Genomic DNA, 23,299 nt, shown 5'->3' on the forward strand with positions numbered 1-23,299 from the left:
CTTGTAACATGGAAAAGTAAACATAAAGTTGCATATGCTTGTCTACGTTTTTTTTTTTTAATTTATATGCTTTACCTGTAAACTAAACATGCAATAAAATCATGACATGATCAGCCTCTAGGACGGGTATTGTGTCCATAGTATGGATCCTAAAATGCAGCTGCCTCTAAGCTGCTGTGCACCAATCCGCCCACCCTGCCCTCCTGATGAATATTTATACAGCGTTCTACAGTGTTGAGCACTGGAGTGATGGTACTGCAGTGCCGCCCCAATATTCATTAGGAGGGTGGGCAGGCCAGATTGGGGTGGTAGTTCCGCCCCCAGTGCACTAAACTGTCTCATTAGCATATCTAATTAACTACAAAGTTCCCAAAAGCTGCAGTGAGGATCAAGGTAAGAAAAGTACCTTCATCCTTAGCACCCCATGTGTTATAAGGACATATCAGCAGGTTAAATTGTTAGATGGTTCTAAAGCAAATCACCCGAAGACTGCTGGTGCTGTAGAATACATTACAGTTATACCTTTCACTCCATACCTTGCATAGCTGTGTGTGTGTCTTAGGTTTGCTTCAACCACTTTTATTCGCCCTACAAGAGTGTCTAGGAGGCGCGGCCAGGGATGTTTTGTGCCCTAGACCCACTACCGCTATGTATTGTAATGCAGGCCCCTTAAAGTTTGATAAGACAAGTCAGGCCTTGGTTTCTCACATCACTTGAAGCCATGGCTTCTGTTCTCGCACTGAGCGAGTTGAAAAGCTGCCATAAACATTAGCAACCAGTCAACTGTAATGTCACCATTAGTTTAGCTGAACATGTTTATCATCTTAATACAGAAGGGAGATGAGTGGCTACCGGTTGCCTCAAGCACTGCTCATCACTGGATGAAGACAGAGATTGTACAGGTAAGAATCCATCTAGTCTGAGCCTTATTTCCCCAATGATGGAGGATGGAGATTGTTGTATTGGCTCTACAGACCATTTACTTGTAGATGGATGGCTCCACAGAAGCCTATGGCTGCCAGCAGTCCCCGCATTACATTATCATTAGTGGTGCATTTCAATAATTTTTATTTGAATGACAAAAGACCAGCGAACCTTTACTCCTTTCCAGTGTGAGCTCAGCTCATGTATAATGAATAGGACCTGAGGCCAGTGAGGGCTATCTCCAGCTGTGAGCGAGCAGGAGGACTCACATTCCCATGTCCAGGTCACAGAATAGATGTCCGACATGGCGCTCCACAATGCCTAGTCTCATCTGCTGTGTCCTAGGTTCTTGCTGCACCTTATAATAGCTAGGATTTACGGGGCCCCATAGCAAAAAATTTTAAAGGGCCCCTATTGTGGCAGAATCCTGGCTGCAGCCACAAGAGTGACTGGCAAGGCTGGGAGCCAGTGGCTGCTTGCTGTGACAGTCCACTGTTTTTACCTATAAGGGCCCATTAGGAGCCCTTATGATTAAATACATCGGTGCAGGAGCGGACTACCTACTGCTTAACCCCTTATGTACTGCAGTGTGTAAGTGACCCAAAGCTCAGAAGACAATGAGATATCTGCTTTACTGCTGGTGCACTGATAAACCCTCACCTCTGCATGGAGCTCCACACATTTTCCTTCCCTACTTTATTGCGCAGCTAGTGAACAAAAGTCAAAGGTTATCAGTGCAGTGAAGCAGAGATCTCGGTCTTCTGCTTGTTAACCCTGTTTTTGTGTTGCAGCATGTAAGTAAACATTGGGTCACTTACACAATGCAGTACATAAGGGGTTAATCAGAAGGACATACACTTTTACTTTCTCCCCCGGGTCCCCCTCCAGCACAACTCCCATCATGCCTGGACAGCCAAAGCTAAAAGCTTTACCCCGCCACCTACATTCCTTCAAATCCAATGGAGTATTATACAGTAATAGGAAGATAAGGCTTGTGACAGACCATATATTCTATAGGATTTCCTGTGATTGCTGAGCTGTGATCTCAACTGCAAACCATCCAGGGACAGGACTATGACAACTATGACTGAGTCTCTGGACACACGTCTAATGCCAGTCATTCTGTTGTTCCAGGTGGCAGGATTTCCTATACAGTGTACAACCAATAACCATATCTATACACGGGCATACACACAGCCAAGACCCCTAAATCCTGAATTCTTAAAATCTGGAGGATGTAAATGCTTCCATTTTTCTTTACTGCACAGTAACCTTAATATATTATACACTATATATTTTTGCAGGAGTGGTCAACCTGTTGTATTGCTGGATAACAATACAACCATACATGACAAAGGGGATGCCATCTACTATTGTGTATATATCCTATTCACCATATGGAAGGTAGAATACAGAAAAAAAAATTATTTTAGTAGAACAAAGCCATGAATATTTTTATTTATTAATCCAATGCATTGGACTTATGTAAGAAAAAAAAAAAATACTAACTTTTTTAAAAAAATAAGTAAAAAAAAAATGAAATAAAAATGGAATAAAAAAAAAAATGGCAGTAATAATTTCAAAAAGGTTTTTGCTTCTGCACAGACGAAAAGCAACCGCACTGTCAGTCTTTAATGTGTCATCTGCTTCTTCCCGCTACAAAATTTGTCTGGTGCTTGCACAAAAATTTGCAACTTTTGTTCACCTTTAATATAACATACTTTAATAAATTCACTGCATAGTAACAGAATGAAAAGCAGCAGCTTCAGATTAAAAAAAAAAAAAAAAACTTGTTAGAAAAAAACAACAACAAAAAAAAAAAAACTAAACAAAAAAACAAACACCCTTTTATACATCCCAATTGAAACTGGGAAGCCCAACACTAGAAAATAAAACAGAGCATAGCAATAAGCAAACAAGCAAAGTAAACCATCTGTCCTCCTCTGTACAGGACATGAAAACACAAGGTGGGAGGGGCTGGATATACTTTTATAGGGTCAGGGGGCTCAAAATAATAAATGTTTAATTTGATTAATTAAATATTCCATCTGTCCTACCAGTCCACAGGGGCAGAAATACATGGGGTATTGTGCTGCTGCTAGGACGTAGGTTTGCGGCAGGGTGTCGCGTCCAGCTGTCAGGCATTGCTTCTTCTCATGATAATTACCTGTCTACTGTAACAACACTTCACACAGTCACAGTGTCACAGACTGGAATTATCAACCCATCTGATGGAAATAGGTTTTGCTAGCAGAGCGTCGCAGTATAGTTCTTGTAATTAGGAAGTTTTACACCAAATATGATGTGCAGTGTTAAGAGGTTTATAGTTAAAGGGATTATTGATAGATAGATATCTCTATCTCACAACTCAAGCATGCCTATTACTGTATGTATGTTTTCCCAGACTCCCTGGGTCTGCATGCAACTTCTTCAGCCATAGGTCCTGGCCTAAAATCACCTAGAGCCTCAGTCGGTGGGACAGCTGTTGCAGGTTCCCACTGTGTCATTGTCAGTCAATACGCTGAGAAATCTTCATTTACAATATTGAGCCCTCCTGTCACCCTCACTTTCTTCCTCCTCCAGTCTGACAGGTTGTGTGCGGCCAGTGTAAGATGCTGCTCACCATTAGGATGAGTTACACTGGAAAAATACAGCTAGAACACCAAGCCCCACCAGGAGCCATCTCTCTCCATCCATTTCTCACCCTGCTGGAAGCACGCCTCTGGGCTGATGATTGACAGCTTACATCACAGCAGGGAGGGATTTCAATCATCAGGCAGGAGGCGTGCTTGTAGCAGGGTGAGACATGACTCCTTGAGTTGCTGTGAATGCCCCAGTGACTCCAGCTACTTCATTCACCCACAGCAAAGTTTAATATCTAAAAACATATTACTCAGATGTAGAAAATGGGAAATACGTGACCTACATCGCACTGCCAACAGCTTCACTTTGAAAAAGCTGCTGAGAGGTTATCAAGCCTAAAAAAAAAAAAAAAAAAAACCTCATAGCCTTTCTTCCTTCAAAGTGATCAGCGGAGGGCCAGGAGTCGGACCCCTGCTGTCCAATACTGATAGACTATCCAAAAGATAGGACATCAATTTTGTAAAGCTGGAAAACCCCTTTTAGAAAAAAAATCTGTCTTGATCTTTGACTTGTATTAAAGAGATGCATGTCTTTTGTATGGCACCAATGACTTGCTACTGGCAATCAATGCAGGCAAAATGCAGCAGTACAAAAAAAAAAAAAAAAAGTCTTTTTAGGACTGTATATGATGTCTGCAATTGTCCGCCAAAAAAAAAAAAAGTGTCCGTAATGCATCCATATTTTGGGTGAATTAGCAAAGGGGAAGTTTAAGAAGTGGAAAAGGTTTAAAATGATTACTCATAGCTATATCTTACCAATTTGTGGATGTTACAAACATTTATTCCGTAAAAATTAAAGACTTTCCCATAAATTTCTATAAGGCAATCGGTGCTGCAATTATGGTCCGTACTAGAGCTTGTCAGGAATTCTTGCGGATGCGTAAATATATGGGCAGTGTGAACAGCCCGATTGAAATCAATGGGCTCCAAGTTTTTGTTGAAAATTGTGGATTTGCAATTATGGACATAACTACAACTACAGAACATGTGACTGTAGCCTTAGTCTGCATATATTAGTGCCATGTGACCAGGGTGACGGTCACACATCTGTATGGGGCTGTGATCTGTGCCGTAAAAAAGTAAAAATAAAAGCAATATGTAAACATCCCCCCCCCCCTCAAAAAAACAAAACCTTGCAGTCATCCAGTAACTTAACAGATAGCAAAAGTTTTATAGTTTGCTTACATTCAATCAAGTAGCAGTTCATGACATTGGCACATATAATAGAGGAGGCGGGGGAGGGGGGGCGGTCACCTGCCGATCACTTTATTCTCTAAGCTGAGATTTACTGGGACACATTTACTAAAACAGTATACATGTAAACGCTAATAAAACCCAACAAACATTTAGGCAAAGAAAAGGTTTATTAAAAAATCCAAAGTGCATAGCACTCACCCAGAATTCTTTGTTGTGGTTTAATACTCCAACAATTTTTACATATCCCACAAAAAAAAAAAAAAAAAAAAAAATCCCCCCTCCCCCCACAACAATTTGGCTTCTGCATTCAAAACATGTAACATGTGGTCAAGACCCTTCTCAATGAACAGCTCTTTGTGAACATAGCTTTGGCTGTTTTTCGTAACAATTTATGTCTTTGCACAACAAAACCTATTATTCTACATAATAAATAATAGAAAAAAAACAAAAAAAAAACGTAGTGATTTTTTTTTTTTTAACTCAAAACTTGCTGCCTTCTAAAAAAAAAATAAAAAAAAAATATCATAATGGACTATGTACAAATGCCTTATATTTGGGTAGTAATTCTATTTTCTCTAAATTGTTCCCTTTCTTAGCAAAAGGACGGCTCCAGTGTTAGTAATAGCTAGTATGTTCTATAGTAGTTGGTGGTGTGGGAAAAAAATAAAAAAAAAAATTACACAACTCATACACAAAAACTATAATTCCTAAAATGTCAGGCTCACAAGTTAGCTGTTATTCAAGTTAGGGTAGAGATTTGTAACAATGAGGTAGTTAAATAAAGACACTTCTGAAGTCCTCAAGCTGGAATGCTAGATCTATAAAATGAGGATTCCTTAGTATTTGGGCACTTCTTGATTAAACACAGTTATGGGCCGTGCATATAAAAACAAGCAAAAAACAAAAGGAAAAAAAACAAAAACAAACCACTATCCCAGCTGTCCATATCGACCAATAAGACGAACACTCTTTTTCCAACCTGCAATGAAAAAAAAACAAACAAAAAACACAATGGTCGAGACCTCGATTGGTTTCTATGGACAACAAGTCCTATAAATTTTTGTCTCAATTACTTTCTATACAGGAGGCCCCCAATTTTATTTTATTTTTTTACGCTTTTTCTAAACAAACCATGTAAATGCTAATTAACTAGAATTAAAGAAGAATGGGGTTTTCTAACTATGCTAAGAAAATAATAACCGTAATAAAATAGAAATATCACAGAGCTCTACAATATTTGGACAAATTGACAGCAAAAAGAAAAAAAAAAAATTAGCTAGATTGCAAAATATTGCTTCAGGCAGTAATCTCCCAAACAGATGATCCTAAACACTATTTGTAACATGAAAGACTTTTGCCATGGCATAGAAGGGACTTTCTGATGGAAAGTCACCCAGATGCATCTCTAGAGCTGCATGGATTGGGGTCAGGACTATTACTGAGGTCAAGGAGGCTGGTATATATATATATATATATATATATATATATATATATATATATATATATATATATATATGTGACTGTTACAGGAGTCATAAAAACCCCTACTGATGTGAATATGGACAGGTCCTAAAATTGAAATTTTTTTTGTTCCTATCATGGACACTATTTTTGGTCATTATTATTTGGCTTTTGTAAAAGAGGTCACAAAAACTAAATCTAACCCTACCTACTGTGTCAATTTTTTATCTAAAAGTAACAAGAGGGTTTTCTACCAAATATCCCCATTTGTTCTTGTAACACAGTATATATTTATATATTTGGATATAGGTTACACTACACTGCTTCCGCAATTGGATTTAGATTCCACAGGGACTAAAAAGCAGCTTAAGGATACATTCAAACACCATCAAAAGGACGGCCGTTATTCGCATTTAAATGGCGGCCGCCCACTAAAAATGCCCGGTATTTTGATGTGTGTGTGAATATAGCCCTAAAAAATTTTTTTCCAGGTCAGAAGCAAAACCATGTAGAGGTCTAAACCCTATGTTAAATAAAACACCAGCAGCAGGAAGAAGAGTTATAGATATATATTATTTCCCTGAGTTAGTGTGAAAGATTGCCTTAAAAAAAAAAAAAATATTGAGGTATAGTGGAGATATTAGAGCAATGTTTCAACGTTTAACAGTAGAGTAACCAGTCTTACGTTAGACAAGCACCGGTTTGCAGCAGTCATGATGCTGGAGACAGGTGAAGGAGAGTCTGCTGCATCTTCACCAATAGGTAACATATCTACATATAATACTGTATATCTCCTTCATAACATATAAGCAATGCCACCTGGAGAAACCAAACATAAAAAATATAAGTATGATTTCCTGAAGATTGTGCTGGGTGTCCTAGGCAGTCTACAGTTCTTTAGCACCGTTGAGTGGTTTGGCCAAGGAATCTCACATTGAAATGAACCCCAGACTTTCTTAGTCTCACGTAACAGACGCTTCCTCTGGTCTTATGTCACTGAGGTAGGGGGTATAAACCCCCAAAGGAGAAAAAAAAAAAAAAAAAAGTATACACTGTAGATTTCACAGTATGTATTGCTTGAGCAGGACGGGAAGGTTAGCAAAGGCCTTCATCACCTCTCAAAACACTGAGTGATACAGGAGTAGTGTCCGTTCACCGGAAAGTTTCTGTTATAAGACACCCCTATGCAGGGTTTCACCTCTATAGGTACAGCGGCTAGAGAGACACTGGCAGCAGTCTGTATGTGTGCCCGGGGTTGGATGCTGGACGCCAGGCCGGAGGAGCAGGTCTGAAGCGGGAACGCTGACGTATGGGCTGTAGACACGATCTGTGTTTGTGGAGCTGGCTGGTGATGGAACTGCAGCGGGTGCTGGGAATGCAGAAAGTGGGGCATGTGCTGCTGGACGTGGGCTTGTGGTGGGGCCGGGGACTGAGGAAACAGACATGGAGTCGCTGCATGGCTCAGCTGAGATTTGTGCTTGTTGGCTTCTTTCACGTCGTTGTCATGTGCACTAGAAGGGACAGAAATAGGAAGTTAGGAAACAGCAGACGTAGATAGCATTACATTAGGTGCCAATGTACTTCTTAATATAGCTTTAACAAGACTGTATGCAGTAAGCTCCTAAGCTCCATCTAGAGGTGGCTGCAGGCAGATCACAGGGCTGTGGCTGCTATGAAGAAATACTGAACTGCCTCTGTCACTTTAAAAAAAACTTTTGACATGTCCAAGAGAGATGCCAAAAGTTTTAATCGGTCACAGCCTGAATGTACAGATAATGTACTTCATGCCATGTTTTGCTGCAGGAGACACACTCCATAGACTTACAATCAAGCTGGTCTCCTGCAACAAGTTCGATAGAGCAGTGAGCTGGGAAGTAAAGCGCACAACTACAGGCTTCTCCCAACTACATCTATATTAGCACCAAGACCATTACCAGTCAACATTTTTTTTTTTTTTTTTTTAAGGGACAGTAACAGTTTAAAGCAGGGGTAGGGAACCATGGCTTTCCAGCTGTTGCAAAACTACAACTTCCATCATGCCTGGGAGTTGTAAAGCTTCAGCTGTCCTGGCATGATGGGAGTTGTAGTTTTGCAACAGCTGGAGAGCCAAGGTTCCCTACCCCTGCTTTAAAGGAACCATCTAAGCCTGGGATGTGGAACCTTCGGCCCTCTAGCTGTTGCAACACCACAATTACCATCATGATGATTTGGTGTCATAATGGGAATATAGTTTTGCAACAGCTGGAGGGCCTCACCCCTGATTTACGACCACAATGTACGCTGTATATACATATACATCTGCTTTTTATTACATCCCAAATACAACTATCACTTTACAAGCCTACCAGGGAGCAAATCTCCTCTATTTACCTATAAAAGATTGCAGTGTGGTGATACATTTATCACGTCCGTGAGTACAGACTGGTGTCTTACTCCATCTTTAAGTAATAGCACGCCTCTCATCACAACTATTAATAAAACTGAGTCATTCGGAAACCAAGCAACTTCCTGGCCCCAAAAACTCATATGGAAACAGACATATGTAATGAAGAGGAAGTGTTACATAAAGAACGATTTATAGCCAGCCTAGGTAACTATCTGCAGTCTATCAGACATATCAACTGGACATGTTATCAGTATAAACAGTGTCCTGTAGAAATAACAACTAGATAACAGTGCGGCCTGTACCCTGACAATGTATTCCCCAATCTACTGCAAGCTACAGCTTGAACGGATTGTGCAAAGTCAGTCAAAGACCCCCTTCCAATCTCTAGGAAAAGAGCAAAGCAATGAGTGTCACTCCCCGGTTGCATTTACATGGCCAGTGTTCTGTCCATGAAACATGGACGACACGGACGTTGAATGCAATCCTTGGTCTGTTTTCCCACATGGCATGATCTATCAATATCATGGCAACAACTGAGAAAATCTCTGAATGACCACTGCACTGTAATGATACAGCCACGCGGCTCTGTCAGTGCCACGGCAATTTAAAGAGTTTCTCCACTGCCGGCATGATACGCCCGCATCAGAACTCTGCGGCACCAAAGATCATCCGTCTGGTACTGCAGTACTGGCCGGGATGATATTTTCAGAGATCGGCCGTTACCTGACCCGAACGGGTCACGGAGCGGCTGGTCTCTTACGTTGTGTGAACATGGCCTTAGTCTGTTTTAATGCAAGAGACAGATTAAAAAGACTAGGGGGGCATTCACATGTTCTGTGCACAGTCTGTAAATACTGACGATGTGCTATGGAACGGAATTCCCAGCATCATCGCTCATCATCACATAGCATGTCAGTACAGTAGCGCAAAGATTTACACAGTTTTAGAACTCCTGGCATCATAATAAGTGATGATGCTGGGCGTTCCGAATTCTGTTCCTTATTAACAGATTGTGCACGGAACATGTGATGTGAATGCCCCCTTATGCTATACTACAGATCATGGGGGTCTCCACATTGAGATCCTGACCATGCAACTGCGTAATAAACGTCTTTTTTTTTTTTTTTACCCTTTAAAGCTCTTCTGCCCCATTACAGAACTTCTCTGCCCAGTCGTGGTACTTACATCAATAATCTCTCAATGCAAGGCACAAGGATGTCCCAGGAGTACACAGTGAGACGGTGAAGCCTCGTAGGCCAGGAGGGTGTAAGCCGTAAGATAATGCGAGAGGCTGCAACGCATGCGGCCGCCACCAGCGACGGAATGTAATTTAAAAACATGTGATCTGTAAAGACACATAATGAACAACAATGTTAGTACCCCATTCTAAGACCTCTTGGCTCTGATCCTTGGCTCGGCAGACATAAAGGGGTCTTACCCTGCAGAGAAACTTCTAAGAAATAGTCTGCATATTTGGCCATGTAGATTTTGGTCTTCTCTAGGCAGATCATGGGCCAGCCGTCATGGAAGTCTGTGTCGTTGACTGCGATGGACAAGTAGTAATCTATAAAATGGGCAGGAGTTGGGAGGCACAAGTTCCACTCAAAGGTTTCCAGTAGCAGAAGCTCCATGTGGAGCAGGTTCTGTTTGGTGAGAACCAGGTTCATGTTGGTCATACATCCCAGGCTATTCAGCTGGTCCAGCTTTGGCACTCGGTCTTCCTTATCTTCAAATTTACCTGAACAGAAGAAATATATTGTGTATCAAGTAATATATAATAAAAAAGTAACTGTAGACCACAGGGTCAATGACCAGAACATATTGGAACTGTAAAGAGGCTTGTCCGGTGATTAGGCTGCAATACATGGCCATGATATGGGCAAGATAGAAAGATCACCCTACACCATGGCACATAACACTCATACTATCAGATATTACTATACAGAAGCACAAGGGCTGATGGGAGAGAAGAATTAATGAATATCTGAAATACCACTGTGACAAAGTGACCTTTTACACCAAAATAATAATGAGAAGCAAAGAAGCCAAAATCCTGGGGCCAGCGCTGTACGCCATCATGTATACAGATCGGCTGCTATTACAATGCATTTACTTTATACATAAAATCACATTATCCAGCAGCCACATGCATACCATTACTACCAGAGACAGTACCGCCACTGTTACTCTGGAGGAGGCCAAAGTCATGTCAGTAAATGAGGGGCTGAGAAGTGGCCGGGTGTCGGCATTTACCACCATTTATAATGTAACATATTAGATGTCCACAACCCAGAAGACAAAAGGCCCTATTCCACCAACAGATCTGACGACAGATTATCTGCCAAAGATTTGAAGCCAAACCCAGGAACAGACTATAAACAGAGAACAGGTCATAAAGGAAAGACTTGATTTCTCCTCTTTTCAGATCCACCCCTGGGTTTGGCTTCAAATCTTTGGCAGATAATCTGTCGTCAAATCTGTTGGTGGAATAGGGCCTAAAGGCTACGTTCACACAGAGCAAAAGGGGCGGATTACGCGAGGAAATATTTCCGCCTGAAATCAACTGATGCTAAATTCCGAGCAGAATATAAGCAGAATCCCTGCGTATTCCGCTAGGAAAGTGTTCAGCTCGTAATCAGCTCTTGACAAATTCAGCGCGGAATACTCGAGGAATCCGCGCTGATTCCGCAAGCATTCAGCGCTGAAATTCAGCGAGTATTTGGCGAGTAAACTAGACTATACCAGAATATATACTAGAATCCTCCTCCCCCCCTTTTTTCCCCCATTTCCGCGCTGATTCAGCGCGTAATTTCCGCTTGTATTACGCGCTGAAACAGAAAATCAGAGCCCCATTGGTTTGTATAGGCTTCCGCTAGCGGAAGAATGAACATGTTCATTCTTCTGGCGGAAAGCGGATTAGTTCAGTGCGGAAATACCGTGTGAACTGCAGAGCAGAATTTCCATTCAACACAATGGAAATAAGCTCTGCACCTATTTTAACGGCTGAAATTTCAGTGCTGATTCAGCGCAGAAATTCAGCTGCTTTTGCTCTGTGTGAACGAGCCCTGAGGAGAAGAAGATTTCTTATAACGGCTACAAGGACATAGAGGAGCAGTCAGATTCCAGGACTGGTTGGAGAATGAATCACACCTCTAACTTTCTATAGAAGTGAGTGGAAACAGACAAGACTTATGTCAACAGTGGAAGAGTCACTAATAGTTGTGTAATGTGTCATGGCTCATGTTCCAAAGCCGATGATGTGTCTGAAGGGCACCCATGATAGTTATTACTGGAACACTACAGGGGCGAAAATTATTTTACAAAAATCCACCATAACATTAGGGCCTCATCCACACGTCAGTATATTTTTGAGGACCATATTTTGAGTTGAAAATATTAAGTCCGCAGTTCATCCATATTTTTTACAGATCCTCAAGGTCTCGTTCACATGCTGTATATTTTCAATAAATAACAGCTGTTGTTGCAGATTGCAACACTGGCCGGTATTTGTTGAAAGGGCGAATTCACATTGTTTCCTAGGGAATCCCGGCCGGAGTGTATACACACTGTATACACTCGGGCTGGGAATCTGTGCGGCCGCACAGAAAACTAACATGTCAATTTTGTGCGGCCGGTGGTATGGTATGGTATAGAAATTTGCAGACGTGTGAATGAGGCCTCAAACCACATTTTCTGTAGGCCATCCTCATTCTGTCAAAAACAGCCCAACCATGCATGGTCTATACAATACTTCACAAGTAAGACCCCGCTCACAACACTGTTTTGCTTCTCCTTGCAAGATATTGTGTTACTCTAAGAGTGACTACAGCCCAATGGAAACCATTTCCCACTTGTGATAAATCCACTATGGTGACCTGACCAGCCGCCTGCACATGCACAGCCTCCCCCCAGTCTACATAGATACAGCAACAGTCATTCAATCTCTGGAAACAATGTAAGGATGTACCAGCATAGGACTTATACAATGCAAAGTCAATGATTTATTTATGGCAGAAACAACCCTAGGCTCTTAAGCCTTAATCTACAGCCGGTCATAACTGGTGTTTCCAATAATTCACAGGTCACCCAGTTGACCTGCGGCAGCCGCACAGCACAGAAGCGTAGGAAACACTGCGCACGTCACAATACGGATAAATTATAGATGTTCTTACTTGCTAATAGCAAACAGGACAGGGCCACGATGTGTAACTGTTGGATGGAGATATCGTATCGGTCCATGAAGAGGTCCAGCAGGTAGACGGCAAGGTGACGGGCAGTAGGACACAGCTTAAATCGATTGCTGACGATAGCGATCAGGTCTGCAAAGTAGCGTCTTAGGTTCAGCTGGGGAGACTGGCCTTTGTAGGAAGGAAGCTTCAATTCCTAAGTACACAGAGAGGTAATGTAAGCCTGCAGACACATGCTCAGGATACAATAGGACAGTCACTCATAGGTGTCTAAAGAGATTTATCTGCTAAGGCTACATAGCAAGTTACTTTACTTTTATGCTTCCCCTATACACCTAGGATGTATATACACACACTGCGGCCAGGTCATGGTTTTTATGGCTCTCCCCTATGGCACTTGGGCTGGAAATGAGATGCACTACAAAGCTCAGCCTGTAGAAGTCAGCTGGTCTTCCTGTAGTAGATGGTTGGTTCTAGAGATCATGCTGGGTTTCTGCAGCTCAGCTACCGTTAACTTCAAGAGAAGGAAAGCTGCAGTAATTTACCACAGCCACTATACAGAATGGAGCCATCTGCGTCTACTCCTTACTGCGAGAGGGGAGTAAGCCGCTGCCAGACACCGCCAACAGTGGTTGATCTCCCATGAACAAAAAAAAGAATCAACACCTTAAAACCCAACTACTTAATCCATCTTTTCCCAAGGATCTGTCATGGGAGGTAGGAGAAAACTGGTGTACATCTAACATCATACACGGCCATCAGCCAAGTCAAAGGCACTCAGAAACTAAGGAGATGTGTTGGATCCTCAGCACTATGGATGCCGCTAATGCCGAAAGAACGGAGATCTGGAGTAGTAAAGTCTCTGTGTAGCCACAGTCTCCAACTAGTCATAAACTAAAGATAAAAGGAACAGCCAGCCATTTACAGGGGGATGTCAGGAGAGCCTCAGGCTTCTGTGCCCCAAGGAAAAAAAAAATTAAAATGGGCTTATCTCACAAAGACACTCATCTCTAGAGGTGAGCGAGTGAACAGTTAAGTTTCTATTAACTAAAATCTAATGAATCAGCCATTGATTGGTTTAGCCTTTAAGTAGTTCCCCTTTAATACAACCTGTTTAAGTTTTCCGGAGGCCTTTGTTGCATAATCCCTCCAAATTTGGCAGACCCCATTAAAGTCAATATGAGCGACTTGGACTCCTTTGGTGTCTGGTTAACAGTGGACTGGCCAGCTGTAACAGAGGCCCCAAATGGAGGTGTGAACCCAGCCTTAGTCACTCTCGGAAGTAGTCTTAGGTAATCAATGGCAGAGGTTAGATTTGGATTTGTAAAAACTCTACTCATCACCTATCCGCAGAAGTTTCTGGTTGGTGACGGTTCCAGTGGTCAGACCCCCCTACCCCACCAATCATGAGGATAGGGGGTCTTGTATCCCCTTCGTTGCAGAGCCATAACACCTTATAACACTATTGATGATAACCGAGACCGGCTGTGTTCATTATACGGAGCAGTAACCACCACTTCATTTGTCTAACCCCATTAATATGATTAGAGGGGGGTGGTCCGACCCCACCAGACACTTATCACTTATTCCGCAGATAAACATTAGATAACGTTGCCAAACCACTTAGGATCAGCCAATAAATGTGAATGGGGGCCACCAAACTAGAAGGTGAAAGACAGATCAGTAAACATGCTTGAACCTTTGTTTCTGCAGGAGGATAAAAAAAAAAAATAAAAAAAAAAAAATTCAAGATCAGTCCTGGGACCACCACAAGCCTATGATTAAGATGCGTTCTTGTGGTGATGTTTTGTGCCTGACATAATGGAGGCCATCCAAGGGCAGATGTCTCCCTGACACCACTAGATTAGCATTATTAATGGGCGGTCCCAATGCATCGGCCAGACAGCACACTATCCCCCATTGTTAGGCCAGGTTCATACCCTGAGTGAGTTGCGGATAATGCATTTAAAATTAGCTTAGTGAAATTCCATTCAGGAATTGGCTACAAAAAAAATGGCAAAAAAATACAATGTTCTGGGGACTGTAGGCAAAACTTCTCACACAACACCCTATTGTTTTAGGGTTTTTAAAGACTAACTGAGTCAGGCAGAATTCAGACAGGACTGAGCCGGGCAGAGGGGTAATTCATCAAATTAATTAATGTGGTAACCATGGCGACCTAATCCACTCAACTGTGCGGAGGAGGAAGAAATCACATGGAAAGGCCCAAAAAAAACCCCATAAAACAAAAAGTTACAATTACAAGTAAATTACAGTATGTAAAAGAATGGGGACAAGGATCCATATAGTCAAAATGTAAGAACAAAAGATCGGGGGGAATAAAAGCCTCCACCACCTTGAAGCAGGACACTTGTAACAACAAAAGAAGCCTTTGCAAACTGCTGGCCAGTTTGCTGTTTAGAGGGACAACCCCCAGCATGCTGCTGAATAACAAAAGAGATTTAAGCCGTGACAATCTACTTGTGGCAGCACCCCGGAGACGGCTCACAAACTATTTTCCGACACATATGCCCTAAAGGAAACTGAAGGCTCCCTGCTACTTAACACTGGAGTGTGAACTGAGGCATTGGGAAGTAACCAGCTGGCCTCAACTCAGACACAGCTAGGAGACTCGCAAGACAATAAAACACCAAGGATCTTCCCCTTCAGCAACATTATTTACTGAAGACACCGGGACATGTCTGCTCCTACCCCTGACCTTCTGTACAATGGGGGAAAGCTAACAATTAACGGATAGAAATAATAGGCATTATATAGTTTTAATAAGATTCAAGTATAAAGCCATTATATAATAATAAAAAAAAAATATATATATATATATATATATATATATATTTTTTTTTTTTTATTTAATTTTTTATTGTTATATTTATAGTGTGTGTGTGTATATAATATATATATATATATATATATATATATATATATATATATATATATATATATATACACACACACACACACAATATAAATATATATATATATATATATATATATATATACACACACACACACACACACACACACACAATATAAATATATATATACACACACACACACACAATATAAATATATATCTTTATCCTTATTACTAGGTAAATCACCTATCTGGAAGGTAAAATGCAACTACTTTCTAACAAACTTCCCACTAAGTTGTGACTAATGTATAAATAAGACGCTTTAAGTGGTGAAAATTATAGAAAAAGTATTGTATTACTATATAGACATTGATTTTTTTTTTTTTATTATTCTATGTTTTTTTTTTTTTTAACCACATACAATAAAAACCACAAGTAATATTAGATTATAATAAAGACACAGGCTATTGTACTTACTTTGTAGCGGAGAGCCTGGTGGATGTCTGCAGCGAGCTGACTCTTCCACCACAACCCTTCAAGCTCCATCTCATGGGAAGTTCAGAGAGTAAAAGGCCGAATAACCAGGTCTGCAAGAGAAACCGTAAATAACTATTTCCTCTTATACTCCGCTCTTATGCATGAAGCCTACTCAACCTAACTTTACATACAAAGAGCTCCTTAAAGTGGGAATTGCTTAAGCAGAAGAAGAAGAAGAAAAAAAAAAAATCTTCCCAACCTTATTTGCACTTAATTAAAATCCCACCAATGGGGGTTTAACCCTTCACACTCTGAAAAACCATTCCAGGTCCCCGGCTGCTCACACCTGCAAATCCCATTAACTTTTTTCCTGATACCTCCCCCTTGGTTATCAGTGATGTATTAAAATAGCAAAGGCAAGAAAAAGCAACAACTAAGAAAACATTGGTGGATCATCAAGAAGAAGTACACCATGCGCGAAACAACCCCAAATAATATATATATATATATATATAAAGAGTAAATAAGTCGAATATACACAAACATTACACACATATCTCCATATGCCATAAGTAAGTGACCCCTGGATTGGATGCTAATGATCCCATTACAGCTCAATTAAGGTGGAAATTAAGCGTTTACGGAGCCATGCATGTTACCGCTATACAGGCATGTTCACACAGGACTGCAATGCTGCAGAATGGTGGCTGAGGTATCCTTATTGGAAATATTTGGGAAATCAGCAGCGTTTCATACCGGTGTGAACATGCCCTAAAGATGTGAGTGATGAGATGATTAATAAGGAGTTATAAGCAGGTAAGTACCATCTCTGTTATTCTACAGCATGTTCAGACAGGTCCCAATAGGGAGGTTTAATAGAGAAAGTCCAAAATCCGCAACGTTCCAATCCGGTGTGAACATGCGCTAAATGTAGCTGTAACTAGTAAGATGTAAGGAGTTGGGTGGATGTGATAGAGAGACTATGCGGATACAAGGTTACACGCTCCCTGCGGACACTACAGGGCTGATACAGCAGATGCCGCAGCTGCTCCTCCGTACATGTCTATGGACATTCCCAGCAGCCGACAAAGCCCCATCACAGCCGCCAAGCAAGTTGCCCCCCTAGTCCCCGGGCGCCCCCCAGCCGCCGACCTCCGTCAGTGATCAGCTCCCGGTCTCCTCGCACACTCCAGGCGCATCCCTCGTCCCTGATCCGCTGCTCCCCGCCGCTGCCCGGCCCCGTCCATTAACAATCGGCCAGGATCTGTCCATCCATTGTTAAAGGGCCGAGCGCTATGGAGTGTATACAAAGCCCTAGCTCGGACACATGCCGCTGGGGAGCGCTCCGCCAATAAGCAATGATCTTACAACTGTAGCTTCTGTTTCCGACCAATCAAAGCTCTCCTCTTACCTTCGGATTTGGAAGCTGTAAATCGCGCAGCCGCACCTCGGAAGAAATTTGAGTCATGTAGCTTTCCGTACTCCCATTGAGTTAAAAGACTTCGGCTACGTCGGAGATGGAGGAGGTTGGTGGGTGGGCGTGGCTGAGGTGGTGATGGGCGGGGTTTCGCTATTAGCGGCCGGTAAATCTACTGTAGTGGGCGGGGTTAGGGGCGGGGATAAGGGTGAGAATAGATGCTCAGCTCAGTGGGGCGTGGTGGAGGCCTCAATGAGGGAGGACGGTTGTGCTGTGTGAACGGGAGAAATAGACGGCCCCGCAGGTCACCTGGGGACAATATACTCCGTGCCCCCGTGCTCTACTGGAAATGGCCGCAGCCAGCGTGCCCCCACATGTGCCTCTCCAGCTGTTGTCAAACTACAACTCCCATCATGCCTCAACAGACGCTCCTTTACAACTGCTGCAAAACTACAACTCCCATCATGCCTAGACTGTTTTTTTTTTTTTTTTTTTAATATTGGTAGGTTGCAGCCACAGATTGGGTAACCCCGGCCTAAACCACGTGAAGGTCACCTCCGCCATATTTCACAATAATAAAAGCTATGGTCTATAACACTGAATACATTTATAAGGAGTTTAGCTTTTTGTGGGGCGACATATCATTAGGATCACTGCCCCAGCAATGTGATTGGAGACACAGTGGCGCCTGGGAAATCTCAATGAGGCATTGCCTTAAAAGCTAATGTACCGCTAGGTTCATCACTCTGGGATTTTTACATTAACGGACGTTGGTGGCACGGTCCTTTTTATGAACTGCCACCCTGTTCCCGTGCACGGAGCCAGTCTATTCCTCAGAACCCCACAGAGCACTGGGGGCAGGCCCGCCGGTCCCCAGTATGACAGTCTACCCCAGGGGTAGGGAACCTTGGCTCTCTAGCTGGTGCAAAACTACAACTCCCATCATGCCTGGACAGGTATAGAGGCATTCAACAGCTGGAGAGCCAAGTTTCCTTACCCCTGATCTACCCTCCCCTCTGTGACGCATCTCCATTGATTCTAATAACTGTAACTGTATAATCAATGATGACGGATCGAAAACCAAAAGGTATTTCCATTCACGGCCGGATGAAGCAAACGGATGTACAAAAGTCCGTTTTTTATAGCCAAACGGACCATTTAAAAGAAGACTGAATTTTGCAATCTCCATATTCTGATTAGAGATGAGCAAATTTACATTACAAGCGAAGTGCAGCGCTTTGTTTGCTTATGCTGGCTGCCTTTGATCTCCTTGACACTCCACCCCCGATGCATGGAAAAGCTGGATCCAGTTCTGGAAAACCCAGGACTTCATCAAACTTTTCCAGGGGCCCGGAGAGGAGCAACACCCAGATCAAATGCAACTGGCATATAAGCCGAGTGCTGAGAAAACAAAGCGCTTCACTTCATTTGTAATACAAAAAAAAAATAAAAAAAATTTGGATTTTGATATTTCTTACAAAAAGCATTTTTTTTAATTTAACTGAACATTTTGAAAAATCTGACTTATTATGGTGATTCTTTTTATTTTTTAAAAAATTGGACTTATGTATATAGTTACATAACCTGCATTGGCATCTGTTCCATGCCTACTACTGATGGTGGTCACTGGGTGTGGAGTGGGCTTGGCTCCTGAGCCCACTTTAGGTTCCCTTAATACCTCCATATATTCTGTCATGGAAGGTACATTTTGAATACCCCATTATCTGTCAGGGTTCTGGTATTTTTAATGGCAATACAGACTTTACTATTCTTGCCAGCAAAAAATAAAAATAAATAAAACTGGAAAGACAGGCATAAGCCCTTAAAGGAGATGTAGAGGGCAGAACTTGATATTTGCATTAAAGGGGTATTCCAATTTGTTCAAGAGTCTTAAAGGGGTATTCCTATCTTAAATATTAAAGTACAAAGAAAAGCTTTTTCCCAGTAATTAAAACACATTACAAAGTTATATAACTTTGTAATATGCTTCAATCACCTATTTGCCCCCCTTCCCTATCTTCCCCTCCCCCTCAATCCCCCACCAGGAAGTGAAGTAAGCTCATTCTTACCTAATGACTGTTGACCCCAGGCTGCTCTGTGGCAGCCATTTTGTGACAGTGACAGCATCAAGAGGGAGGTCATCCACCCTTTGTCAGATGACTCAGCTCTGATTGGCTGAACAAGATGTAAGCCATCTAACAGTTCTACAGAATCAGTTAGACATCACAAAGTGCATCATGGGAAAGCCCAAACCAGGAAGTGAAGAAAAAAAATGAAGACACCAACTGGAGCTTCAGTTCAGTTTTTTTTTTTTAAATCAGCGCCGGAGTTGTCCTTTAATGTAATATCCACAGGACATCACATAGGAGAAGGTGCATTGGCATGGCAGCAGTAGGGAGACCCAGATACACTTAACCCATGCTTATATAAAAAGGACAATCTTAGACAATCCCTTAAATATCAGATTCCAGACCATAACTATATATTAAAGGTAATATCCCAAGAATTAATGTTATCACTTATTCACGTGGTAGGTGACAACTAAAGCTAAATAGTAGGTCCAGTCCGACTGCTGGGACCTCCACAGATGACAGGATGGAGGTCAGTTTCCCCCTCAAGTAAATAGAGCTGCAGTGTGTATACTTGGCTACCACTGCCTGCACCATTAATGGGATTCAGATTGTATATTCTCAGATGTCCTATAGCGAGTATTTGAAGTGCATGCTCTTTGATGGTCTGATTTTTAAAGAGATGTTCTAAATAAGTTATCTTTTTAAATATTGCTGAGGCCACTAAGAAAATAATTAAAAAAACAGTGCATACTCACCCACCTCGGTCCCCCAGGGGTTCTCCTCGATGGTCACTCTCCATGCTACTTCTGAGACGGACGTGTCTCATCAGCAATGGCGGATTATAATGTAGGCGGTTTGGGCGGCCGCCCGGGGCCCGAGGCTCCGGGGGGGCCCATGCCTTGCCGCCCACATTATAATGCCGCCCGGGAGGCCCCCTCGCCACTGCACTCTTGTGACCGCAAGCATTGTTTCGCTTGCGGTCACAAGAGTCTCCGGCTGCCTCCGTCTGATGCGCGGCTGCCGGGGGTGTCCGGTCCTCTCCCCGGCAGCGCGCGCATCACACAGCTCCTACTGCCGCCTGGGGCCCTGACTTCCGGTACTGGAAGCGCACGTACCGGAAGTCAGGGCCCAGGCGGCACTAGGAGCTGTGTGATGCGCGCGCTGCCGGGGAGAGGACCGGACACCCCCGGCAGCCGCGCATCAGACGGAGGCAGCCGGAGAGAGGATCGACGGGGGAACGCAGGGTAGGTGAGTTGTATTTTGTTATTTTTGTGTTATTTACTCACTGGGGGGCATCTATAAAGGGGGGGCAGCTATAAAGGGGGGGAAAGAGGGGGGCCATCTATAAGGGAGGGGGGAGAGGGGGACCATCTATAAGGGGGGAAGAGGGGGACCATCTATAAGGGGGGAAGAGGGGGACCATCTATAAGGGGGGAAGAGGGGGACCATCTATAAGGGAGGGGGGAGAGGGGGACCATCTATAAGGGGGGAAGAGACCATCTATAAGGGGGGAAGAGAGGGACCATCTATAAGGGAGGGGGACCATCTATAAGGGGGGAAGAGGGGGACCAGCTATAAAGAGGGAAAGAGGGGGGCCATCTATAAAGGGGGAAAGAGGGGGACCATCTATAAGGGGGGAAAGGGGGGGACCATCTATAAGGGGGGAAAGGGGGGGACCAGCTATAAGGGGGGAGAGGGAAGAGGGGGACCAGCTATAATGGGGGAGAGGGAAAAGGGGGACCAGCTATAAGGGGGGAAAGAGGGGGACCAGCTATAAGGGGGGGAAAGAGGGAGACCAGCTATAAGGAGGGAGAGGGAAGAGGGGGACCATCTATAAGGGGGGAAAGAGGGGGACCATCTATAGAGGGGAAAAGAGGGGGACCATCTATAGAGGGGAAAAGAGGGGGACCATCTATAGAGGGGGAAAGAGGGGGACCATCTATAAGGGGGGAAAGAGGGGGACCATCTATAGAGGGGGAAAGAGGGGGACCATCTATAGAGGGGGAAAGAGGGGGACCATCTATAAGGGGGGAAAGAGGGGGACCATCTATAAGGGGGGAAAGAGGGGGACCATCTATAAGGGGGAAAGAGGGGGACCATCTATAAAGGGGGACTATCTCCTATAGGATTAGCACCCTCCTCTCCTGACATCCTCTGTGCTGCTGGGACCTCCCCTATAGATCAACACCCTCCTCTCCTGACATCCTCTGTGCTGCTCGGTCCTCTCCTATAAGATCAGCACCCTCCTCTCCTGACATCCTCTGTGCTGCTGTGACCTTGGGGGGGGCAACATCAGGGGACCAGGTGAGGTGGCGATATGTTTATTGGGGGCAGTGGAGGTGGGGTGGGCAATGCTTACTGGGGGTAGCAGCAAGGGACCAAACATTATGTTTATTGGGGACAGCAGGGAGGGGAGGCAGGCAGTGTTTATTGGGGACAGTGTGTGTGTGTGGGGGGGGGACGCAGTAGCAGATTATAATGTGGGCGAATTGACTGGGGGGGGGGGGCCCAGGTTGGGTGGACAGCCCGGGGCCCAGAGTACATTTAATCCGCCACTGCTCATCAGTAATGGCTGCTTAGCTAATAACTGGCTGAGGTGGGATCACTGACTGAAGCAGGTGGAGAAGTCGAGGTATAGGGGACCAGGGCAGGTAAGTATCACTCCCCCCCACTTTTTTTTTTTTTTTTTACAGCAGTGCCAGAAATGTATAAAACACAATATCAGAATACCCCTTTAATGGGACTAAACCTTAGGTCATGTGCATATTACACCCCTTCACCACCAGATTTCAAGGCTATGCCAGAACAAAATAAAAAAAAAAAAAAAACTTTTTAGGGAATAAAGAAAATAACGTATGGCTAAATGACTCAATGCCACAAAAAAAAGTCATCTCTATGCCCAAAATGTGTGCGTATCAGGGTAGAAGATGGCGAAAGCAGCAGAGAACTGTGCCGCCATAACAGTGTAAGTTCATCAAGCTGCAGTGATCAGCTGATCGTCAGCAGTGTCTATGGCCAACAGGAGCCAGTAATTATTATGTGTTTAGGATGGTTTTAAGCACTGTAATTGTAGGATGACTTGTTATACGACTCCCCCCTTCCTCTATGACATCCATATGGGCATGGAGGTGTAGTCTTCGTGAGACAGCCCCTTTAAATGCAGCAATTACAGGCCGACAAGTGACACAAAACTGTAAATGTAAATCCACGCTAATACTTTTTCAATTTTTGGATTCTGACTCAGGTGTGTCACTTCTCTTTTGACAAATATGGGAAAGATTTGTGTCCCTGGATCATTCAGGAGGTAACAATGAGTCATTAAGGAGCCATTATCTGGAGAGAAATCAGCGAGTTTCAGCTTTGAGGCAAGTTTCACATGTGCAGAAGGGAAAAGCTGTAACCAATGTCTCTTATCAAAGAAGGAGAGGAGAGGCCAATAGCTTGTATAGGAAGCCAGGGACTACAGGAAATACTTAGTAACGGCAGCTCAGGACGTCTGCACAACTGTCTGGGTAAAGGGTCACCAAATATTACAAATCATTAATCCCAATTACTAGTGCAGAACAGAGTTTTTCTTCTAAAGGCCCTATTATACAAAGCAATTATCAGTCGTATTTGGCCAATATCGACGATAATCGTTTTGTGTAATAGAAGACAACG

General features: G+C 43.2%; 1 protein-coding gene across 1 annotated transcript; it reads right to left on the reverse strand.

The window, feature by feature from the left end:
• Positions 1-7,191: 7,191 nt before the first annotated feature.
• Positions 7,192-17,450, reverse strand: LOC138798506 (cyclin-J-like). Its single transcript, XM_069979002.1, has 6 exons — positions 17,303-17,450; positions 16,151-16,260; positions 12,783-12,993; positions 10,049-10,348; positions 9,796-9,955; positions 7,192-7,735 (listed from the first exon to the last, which is right to left on the reverse strand). Exons 2-6 carry the CDS (start codon positions 16,217-16,219, stop codon positions 7,336-7,338), a joined length of 1,140 nt encoding a protein of 379 aa, XP_069835103.1. The 5' UTR covers positions 16,220-16,260; positions 17,303-17,450; the 3' UTR covers positions 7,192-7,335.
• Between the last annotated feature and the right edge of the window lie 5,849 nt (positions 17,451-23,299).

Source organism: Dendropsophus ebraccatus, chromosome 8 (assembly GCF_027789765.1).
Source record: "Dendropsophus ebraccatus isolate aDenEbr1 chromosome 8, aDenEbr1.pat, whole genome shotgun sequence".
Taxonomy (NCBI): domain Eukaryota; kingdom Metazoa; phylum Chordata; class Amphibia; order Anura; family Hylidae; genus Dendropsophus; species Dendropsophus ebraccatus.

What these genes read in the sequence shown, in the direction of transcription:
- LOC138798506 (XM_069979002.1), bottom strand. Translation starts at nt 16,219, where the DNA reads ATGGAGCTTGAAGGGTTGTGGTGGAAGAGTCAGCTCGCTGCAGACATC. An exon ending in GTCCTGTTTGCTATTAGCAA is followed by an intron (nt 10,349 to 12,782) that starts GTAAGAACATCT and finishes TCTTCTGTTCAG; the next exon opens with GTAAATTTGAAGATAAGGAA. An exon ending in TGCATTGAGAGATTATTGAT is followed by an intron (nt 7,736 to 9,795) that starts GTAAGTACCACG and finishes TGTCCCTTCTAG; the next exon opens with TGCACATGACAACGACGTGA.